This window comes from Nannospalax galili, unplaced genomic scaffold (assembly GCF_000622305.1).
Source record: "Nannospalax galili isolate Female #2095 unplaced genomic scaffold, S.galili_v1.0 scaffold441, whole genome shotgun sequence".
NCBI classification, from domain to species: domain Eukaryota; kingdom Metazoa; phylum Chordata; class Mammalia; order Rodentia; family Spalacidae; genus Nannospalax; species Nannospalax galili.
In genome coordinates this window covers 4565-13416 of record NW_008348089.1, presented here as the reverse complement: position 1 = coordinate 13416, position 8852 = coordinate 4565, and the positions used below count along the sequence as shown (strand labels likewise).

The 8852-nt window shown below is 42.0% G+C and overlaps 1 protein-coding gene across 1 annotated transcript in view; it reads left to right on the top strand.

The window, feature by feature from the left end:
- The window catches only part of LOC108491390 (germ cell-less protein-like 1), a gene marked incomplete at its 5' end in the record, with an annotated part of 19115 nt that extends 11257 nt beyond the window's left edge, over nt 1-7858 (top strand). Inside the window, 5 exon segments of the mRNA XM_017800998.2 lie at nt 1-39; nt 1185-1282; nt 4122-4234; nt 4974-5039; nt 7428-7858. The exon segment at nt 1-39 is cut by the window's left edge and continues 2 nt beyond it. Coding sequence (XP_017656487.2) covers nt 1-39; nt 1185-1282; nt 4122-4234; nt 4974-5039; nt 7428-7503 — 392 coding nt within the window.
- Nucleotides 7859-8852: the final 994 nt, after the last annotated feature.

Here is an 8852-nt window from a genome sequence, read left to right as displayed (position 1 = left end):
TTGAACTGGAGATTCCTGACCAGAATATTGATGTGGAAGGTATGGCCCCTATACCTACAATGTACAAAGATCACAAAAACATAACTTTTTTATTCTTTTGATCAAAAACAAATATTCTAGCCCTTAGGCTAGGAACAAAGTTTCATTTTATACCGAAGGTGGATTTTATATTAATTCACTCCATGGTTTATCAGTTCTGTCCCTCTTGTTTATCGTTACGTGAACCCAGTCTGTTTACATGTCTTGTGAGCCTGGGCTGTGAAGGATGTAAGGAGAGGGAATAAGAAGTTTGACCACTTTTTTTTTTAAAAGAAAGCATGTACAGGGACAGGGGATGTAATTGTTAAGAGTGTTGCCTACCCTGCAGGAGGCCTGGGTTTGATCCTAGAACCAAAAATAAAAATAAATGATGTGTGAAGATCCTTTTGGGGACAGCACATGAATCATTCAGGCAGGGCTGTTTCAAAGCAGGGGGCTGGGGAGGTTAGGGATTGTGTTTGAGTCTCATGCAGCCCAGTGAGCCTCCTGTAAACATCCTCTCCTGTTCATAGTCCACAGCTCCTTCTTGTTTTATTTCACAGACTTGGTGGAGGGCCCAGCTCCACTGCGTAGGCAGAGAGAAAACAGTTGTAGAGCAGACTGTAAGGAACATCAGCGAGTGGCAGTGGAGGAGGGTGGCCAGACTCAGATGGCTGTAGGGATCAGACATGCATGTGGCAGGACATGGCCAGGAGCTTACCACACCTCAGTGGTGAAGCACTGAGTTAAGATTACCATGGTAACGGACCTGGTGGTGCACGTCTGTTACCCCAGCACTGAGGAAACTGAGGCAAGAGGAGTTTGATCTATGAGTTTGATGCCAGCTTAAACTATTCCTCCCCTAAAGAAAAGATTATCGTGGAGTGATGGACTGTGTGTACCTACACTTTACAAGTGGTCTACTCAGCAGTACCTTCTGGAACTTCTTCCGAGGAGGTCTTAATTCTGAACATTAGAGAAGAATGCAGCTGGAATTGATAGAGTAATTAAAATCAGTTACGGTATCAATTCCATCAGGCAGTGACAGTCACTGCCATTTTAGTTAGTGATGCTTCCTTTACTCTTTATGGACATACCTGATTTAGACGAAGGTCCTTGCTGACCCTTTGGTAACATTTTATTTTGCCTGTGTACTTTGCTTTCAGCACTGCAAGTTGCCTTTGGATCTCTGTATCGAGATGACGTCTTGATAAAACCCAGTTGAGTTGTTGCCATTTTGGCAGCAGCTTGTATGCTGCCGTTGGTAAGTTGACATCTTATTTTTAAAAATTGCAGTGCTCTGTGTTTCTGTGCTTACCTCCAGAAACAAAAGTAAAGTTCAGCTTTTGCAATTTTTAAAATAAAAATGAAGGTAAATGTACTGTTTGTTAGAAATAATTTAAGATGCTTAAAACCCGTTACAACTGAGGGCTCTGATAGCTGTGTGAAGTGGGGGAGACTTTCTGTAGAGCTGCTTTAGCTTGCTGAAATGTGGGAAAGTTGACTGTCGAGTGTGCTTGCAGATTTCTGTCATCAGTGACTTCACTGCTAAAGCAGGTAGTTTGTGATCAGTTATTAGTTTGTTGGTCAGAGAAACACTGAGTGCTGTTATTTAAGCTTCTTAATTGTGAAGTCATGTGTACACCATATGTGTGCTTTTTAATCACTGGTAGGATGGCGTTCAATGAAAGTACATTGAGCATGTTGAACAGTGTGTGTCATTTGAGACGTAGAGCCAGAGAGAGGTAAATGAAGATGTAGTCCCTCACTTGTGTAGTTCCTATGTGGCAGTTAATTAAATATGCCACCTGCCTCAAAGTAGCTGACAGTGTATTGAGGGTTGGGATGAGAGGGTCAATACACAAACCCAAAGGTCAGAACAGAGCTGCCCATGTTGAGTGTGACATAAACATCTTGTGAGATTTAATGGACCCGTGAAGAAGGGACAAGCCACTCTAACCTGATGTCATCATAGACGGAAGTTAGTTTCTAAATTGAATTTGAAAGTATGTTTATCTTGCACAGTGTGAAGAGAAGGGGTAGGAAGAACATTTCAGACTTGGAACAGTAAGAAATGTGAGAGGAAGGAGGGTCAGAATTAAAAGGACCATGTCTTGAACATCAGTACAAGAATTATAGGGCTGTCACGATAACTCAGTGAGTAAAGGCACCTGCCACCAAGCCTGCAAACCTGAGTTTGATTCCCAAGACACACATAGTAGGAGGAGAGAACTGATTTCCTAAAAATTGTTCCCACATGCATGCAAAATAAACAAATCAAATTTTAATTAAAAATAAAAGATTGTCAGGAAAGAGGCCAAAAGCCAGATCACGAAAGTTCCTCAGTGCATTGCAAAGCTTATACTTTACCTCTGGAAGATTTTAGTCAGGGAAAGATAGTTACGCTTTACAGAGACTGCTCCAGGGGGTTGAGGGTACAACTCTGTCATAGAGGACTTGCCTGATATGTGCAAAGTCCGAGGTTTGATTCCCAGCACCGCACATTAACAGTGAAAGAATATTTGAGGGACTGTGTGAAGGATGGGTTGATGAAAAGATGAGACTAGCTTTAGAGACAGAAACATACTATGGTCGGGTCATCCAAATGCCGCTTAGGTGAAGGTAGTATGAATGTTCTTCTGGGTGTGGTGAAATTGAGGTGTTAGGAGGAAAGGGAGGAAGGGTCCAAAGTAACTTGAAGTAAGTTTAAAAATCAGTGAGTCAGTACTCTGTTTTAATTTAAAAAGATTTCTTATCCGGGCACGGTCACACAGGCCAGTAATCCCAGCAGAGGCAGGTGAATCTGTGAGTCGAGGCCAGCCTGGTCTACATAGCCAGGGCACATAGTCCCTGTCCCCAAAAGAAGTTTCTTTTTGTTGTTTTACATGCTGGTCCATTTGAGGTGTTAGTTATTAGCTTGCTAAATTGTGATTGATTTTTAGAATATCTTGATCTTTTCTAATACTTAATTTCTAACGTCTGTATTTTATTTCTAACTGTCCTAGTTAGTTCTTCATTGATGTGACAAAATACTCTGACCAGTACCAACTTGGGGAGGAAAGGGTTGATTCAGCTTACCTCTCCCAGGTCGCAGTTCATAAGGGAGCCCAAAGTAGGAACTTGGAGCAGGAACCTGGAAGCTGTAGCTGGAGCACAGGCCGTAGAGGAACTCAGCTTACTGGCTTGCTCTCTTATCCAACACAGGCCCACCTGCCCAGGGGTGGCACTACCCACAGTGGGCCGGGCCCTCCCACATCACTCAGCAATCAAGAAAATGCCCCACAGACGTGGCCACAGGCCAACCCAATGGAGGCAATTCCCCAGTTGAGGCTCCCTCAACCCAGATGTGTCGAGTTGACACTAAAGCTGTCCAGCACACTAACTTTGATCCTTTTGGCTTTCTGAATCTACTATCTGCCTTATTTTTAAAACTTACTAACTCTAATAATATAGTTGCATGAATATATTTCAGAAATGAATAAAAAATGGCTATTTTTCTATACATTGAAGTACATTGAAGGTAGTTCATTTGAAACCTATATAAATATTTTAGATTAAAAGTTTAATGTAAGGTGTTTAAAACTGTATCATGCTTGTTTTTGAGGCATGTTGATGGGTCTTTAAAATGGTAATCACTCTTCCATGCATTTGTATTATTTATCTCTATCACTTGATTAGCTGTGTTCTCTATCACTTGATTAGCTGTGTAGAGTTCTTAATTTAATAAGAACAGGAAAAACAGATAAAATGCTGCCAGAACAATTTGCAGAGTTCCTAGAGCAGAAAACAGAAAATGAGGTCTGTGGTGCTCCTCCTCCCGCCTCTTCCGCCATCTTCGTTTTCAGTTCCGTGTGTGTAGTGGACACTTGTTGAATGATTTTTCTTTTCAGTATTTTTATTGAACTTAGAAAAAAGCGTAAGTTTGCTGCACTTAATGCCTTCCTTCCTTCCTTCCTTCCTTCCTTCCTTCCTTCCTTCCTTCCTTCCTTCCTTCCTTCCATTCCTTGTTTTTTTTTTTTTTACTTTTTAATATGTGAAGGCACAGGTGAGAGCTAATTTTCCCACAAGAAACAGGCCTTTCCAGTGCTTATTTATATTTACAGGATGGTTTAACCCAACAGTGTGGTGAGACAGTGAAGGAAACAATGAATGTGAAAACTGTGTGTGGCTGTTACACATCATCAGGGACCTATAGATTAGATTCTGTAATGAAAAAGTGAGTTGCTTTTCTGTTTTTCTTCGATCCTACTTCTGGAATTTGGTTGCTTTGATTTCTTAAGAGAATGTAGTAAGAGACAATTATGAGGGAAGATAGAATAATAGCCCTTTTTTCTTTTGAACTAATTAATAAATTCCTCTGAAGCATTGGCCTGGTCAGTGATCACAGGTGGGTGAAATATCCTTATCCAACTATGATCACTATTTTTTAATTTTATTTTATGTGTATGAGTGTATTGCCTGCGTGTGTATAAGTGATTCGCCTGAAACTGGAGTTGCAAATGATTGTTAGCCCCCATGTAGATGCTGGGAATTGAACCTGGGTCCTCTGCAAGAGGAGCCAGTACTGTTAACCACTGAGTCATCTCTCCAGCTCCTGTGGTCACTATTTAAGGAGTAGGCAGCACAGATGTTACATTAGTGCAGATGCTGGCAGTTTTAACTGTTTGGAATTGCAGATCTCGTTTGGATGTTAAAAGAAGGTTATAGAAATAAGTAATTCCTTATGAACTATTACATCATTGAAATGAAGTTTTCTTAATTGGAAGTGGTATTATTAATATAAAGAAAATGGTCCCTTAACTACTGACAAAAGCAATACTACATTTCGAATCACTGAGGTAAGAATTTGAGCATGGCCTAGCACAATTAACACTCTGTTTTCTTTTTAACTATAAGACCTACTCAATAAGTTGTAAATACCTAATATGTAGGAGATAATCACACTTTAATTTCAGGTGCCTAGACTGGCTGCTAAACAACTTGATGACTCACCAGAGTGTTGAGCTTTTCAAAGAACTCAGGTATTTGGATTCTCAGTAACTTTACAGTTAATTGTCTTAAAATGATGTTTATCATTTGTTCAAGTGTTCCAGATACTTTTTTAGAAGTCACACACGCACGCACGCACGCACGCACGCACGCACTCACGCACACACGTACGCATGCACGCACGCAATTTAATGACAGGTACCTGGACTACATTCACAACTCAAATGCTGCACCTGCTTCTCTGTTGTCAGTGACCAAATCGATGTCTGTTGTTCGTACAGTTTAACAGAGCACACTGCTGCTGTAAGACTGTTCCAAGTGTAAAGTGCTTCTCACTTCTGCCAGGTTCCTGGAGCATCTAAAAGTGATAGTTTGAAAATTATCATCATAGAGACGTTAGAGAGTTTTTGCTGTATTTTGTTGTTGTTGGGTTTGGGGTTTTGTTTTCTTGTTTTGGTTTTGGGGTTTTTTTTTCCTTTTTTTTTTTTGTCTCCTTGAGACAGGGTCTTCCTGTAGCCCCAGCTGACCAGGAACTCATTATGTAGACTAGGCTGGCCTTGAACTTACAGAGATCTGCCTGCCTAAAAGCATGCACCACCACACCCATGTTTTACAGTTTTTACAGGCCAGTAGATTTCAATCCAGGTAGAGGCACTTGCTTGCAGGTGTGTCAGTGACCTGAGTTCTGTCCTCAGAGAACCACTTTTTAAGAATTGTTCATTCACTTTGACATATGCACTGATATTACATGTACCTGCACTCACACACATCCACACAAAATAAACAAAATAAATGAAAATTTTCAAAATGTTTACCAACTGATGAAATTAAATTCACAGTTAGGTTGGCCTTTTGAAGCTGCATCTCCTTACACATTAGCTCCCTCGCCTTTTCCTTCCCTTCCCTTCCCTTCCCTCCCCTCCCCCTCCCCTCTCTCCTTCCCTCTCTCCTTCCCCTCCCTTTCCCGCTCTCCTTCCTTCCTTCTTTCCTTCCATCCTTCCTGAATGTCCCTGGCATCAAAGATACACTGTTCAGGGCTGTGCAGTGAAGGATTCAGAGATGGCTGTGCTATTTTATACTACCAGAGCTTGTCTGCAGCAGTGAGACCAAGATATGAGTGAGACCATGATGGGTCTGCAAATTCTGGATGGAAGCAAACTTTTTTAAAAATTTATTTTTATTTTATGTGTTTGAGTGTTTTGCTGCATCTGTGTAAGTGCACCATGTCTGTACAGTGCCCATGGAGAACAGAAGACGGTGTCTTGTTCTCTGGAACCAGACTTATGGATGCTTGTTAGCCACCATATGGGTGGGTGCTGGCAACTGAACCTGGGTCGTCTGCACTTAACCACTGAGCCATCTTTCCAGACCCCCAAAAAACTTGTGAAGGATTTTGGGCACAAGTGTCGTGAGCGTGCAGTGTCTTGATGGAAGCATTTCACAGCTTCCAGCGGGGGGACAGGTTAGAGTTCCCATTGTACTTCTGAAGGAAGAAAGCTGGTCATAGTGGGATCGTCTTTAAAATCTAGGAAAGCAGAAAAAGGGGAGAAATAAGAGCCCATGGCCAGTGATAACCATTTCTACTCTAAATTAGCCTGCATTTTTTCATCTTCCTCTTCCTCTAATGAAAACATATTTTCTGACTGCAGTTCTTTTAAATCTGGATATTGGGGCTGGAGGGTTGACTCATGCAGACAATACACTCATACACATAAAATAAAAATAACAGATAAAATACTTAAGTCTGGATATTAAAGATCCATTTAACCAAATATAGTGGCCCGTCTCTAATCTCAGCACTTGCAAGGCTGATACAGGATGGATAGCAAGTTTGGGGACAGGCTGGTCTACATAGCAGTGTCCTGCAGGGGTGAGGTTGGGACCTTGAAGATCTAGCTATTTTAGTGAATTTTAAGCAATGTTATTCTTGTTTTTCATTTGTAACATAGAAATGTGGGTAGGAAGGCAGAGGGGGCTGCTGCTTTGACCAAGTCGGCAAGTCATTGTGTTTCACCTACAGTAAGGGTGATCCTGGCCCTTCCCAGCCTGGTGTCACAATGAGAAGCATTGTGTTCAGATGGGTTGTTAACGGAGGTGCTTTGTCGTGTTCAAGTAGACTCTTGCCTTTTTTATCTCCATGTTTTCATTTGACAGAGAATTAAAGGTTTTAGGGCAGGTGGGATGGCTCAGCAGCACAAGCCTGACAACCTGAGTTCCATCTCCAGAACCATCGGTAGAAGGAGAGAACTAATTCAAATAGTTGTCCTCTGACCTCAACATGTGTACTGGGGCACATGTGTGTCTGTATTCACATACATACATCATGCACAGATACACTAAATTTTTTTAGACGCTTATAGCTTACAAGAGTCCTTCAGCTATGTGAAGACAAGCTCACTCCTGTGCTTTATCTTTCCCAGTGTAAACGTCATGAAACAGCTCATTGGTTCATCTAACTTATTTGTGATGCAAGTGGAGGTGGATGTATATGTGTAGGTATACTACTTGAGGTTGCTCACCGTGGTAAAAATCTGGTAGCAGTGCTTCTGAGTGTTAGAGATGGTGGAGGAACTACACAGCTGCTTGGCTCACTGGGGTTCTGCTCAGTAAACACGTCATCAACTGAAATATAGCTGTCAAGAAAGCATTTATTCCACCTGATTTCCTGAGCACCCTGCTGGGCTACACCCTTCTGGAACATGCTGAGAACACATACTTAGCCTGCAGTTGGCCACATCACCTAAGCCAGTCCTGTTACATCATTAAGTGTTGTGCGTCTTCTGTAATTTGTTAAGTGCTGTCCTGAAGTAAAGCAGTGTGGTCCATGGCACACTTCTGCACCATTGTGAAGTTGAACAACCTATGTCAGCAGCCAGTGGCCATATGCTAGAGCCGTACATATTTAGATATAGGGATCTGTGACTATTTCTCTTGAGGTGGGGCCTCTCTCTGTAGGCCACAGGCCTAATGTCTTGGAAGACATTATGTAGACCAGACTGACCTCAAAGCTTGAAGCAGTTCATCTGCCTCAGCCTCCCGTTTCCTAAAAGTACCAAGACTGGCTTTATTTCATTCTTTGATGGATTTTAGGTCTAATTTTATTTAATAGTTCAAAAAAATACCAATTGTTACACTTTGCGTGTGGGCGAGGCTTAGAATCCATTAGAGCAGACTCGGGCGAAGCCACTGCTCTCACCCCACCGTGTGTTGTCTGTGGCTGTGGAGTACCGTCTGCCCTTGAGGCAGTTGTGAAGCTGCGGTGTAGTCTTTGGATAGTGTTTCTGTGGTAGAGATGAGGCGCCATTGCTAGTTTTTCCAAGGAAGCTTAGCGTCTGACTGTTGAACTTTCTAAGAAGAGGGTGGAGACGTGTCCGAATCTCTGTGAGCTGCCGTTGCTCTCGTCTGTCAGTGCAGCTGCCGTGATGCAGGACTGGTCGGTAAATGCTGGTGCTTGTGTGGTGCTTAGTGCCAGCACTGTGTTAAACATGGTGCACACATGTTCCTTCAGTGATCTGCAAATGAAGAAATTAAAACCTAGAGAAATAGGTGATGTGTTCAGCTTCTAAGTGACAGGTGGAGGATTGAAAGTCTGAGCTCTTAACTACTCTGTGCACTGCCTCCACAGCCCTGAGACAAAGGAAGTCCTTTTCCCGTATTAAATTTCTTTTACGATCTTACATAGTGTTTAGTGAGTAGAATAAATTGGTAGCTACTAATGTAGTAGTTAGGTTAAAGCTGTGCCTGTTTAATTCACTAAGGTGTGACCATTACTATTTTTCAGGGATTAGTGTGCTTCATGGTGCATATTTCCAGTTTTTAATCACTGGACCTCCATTTCCTGCCAT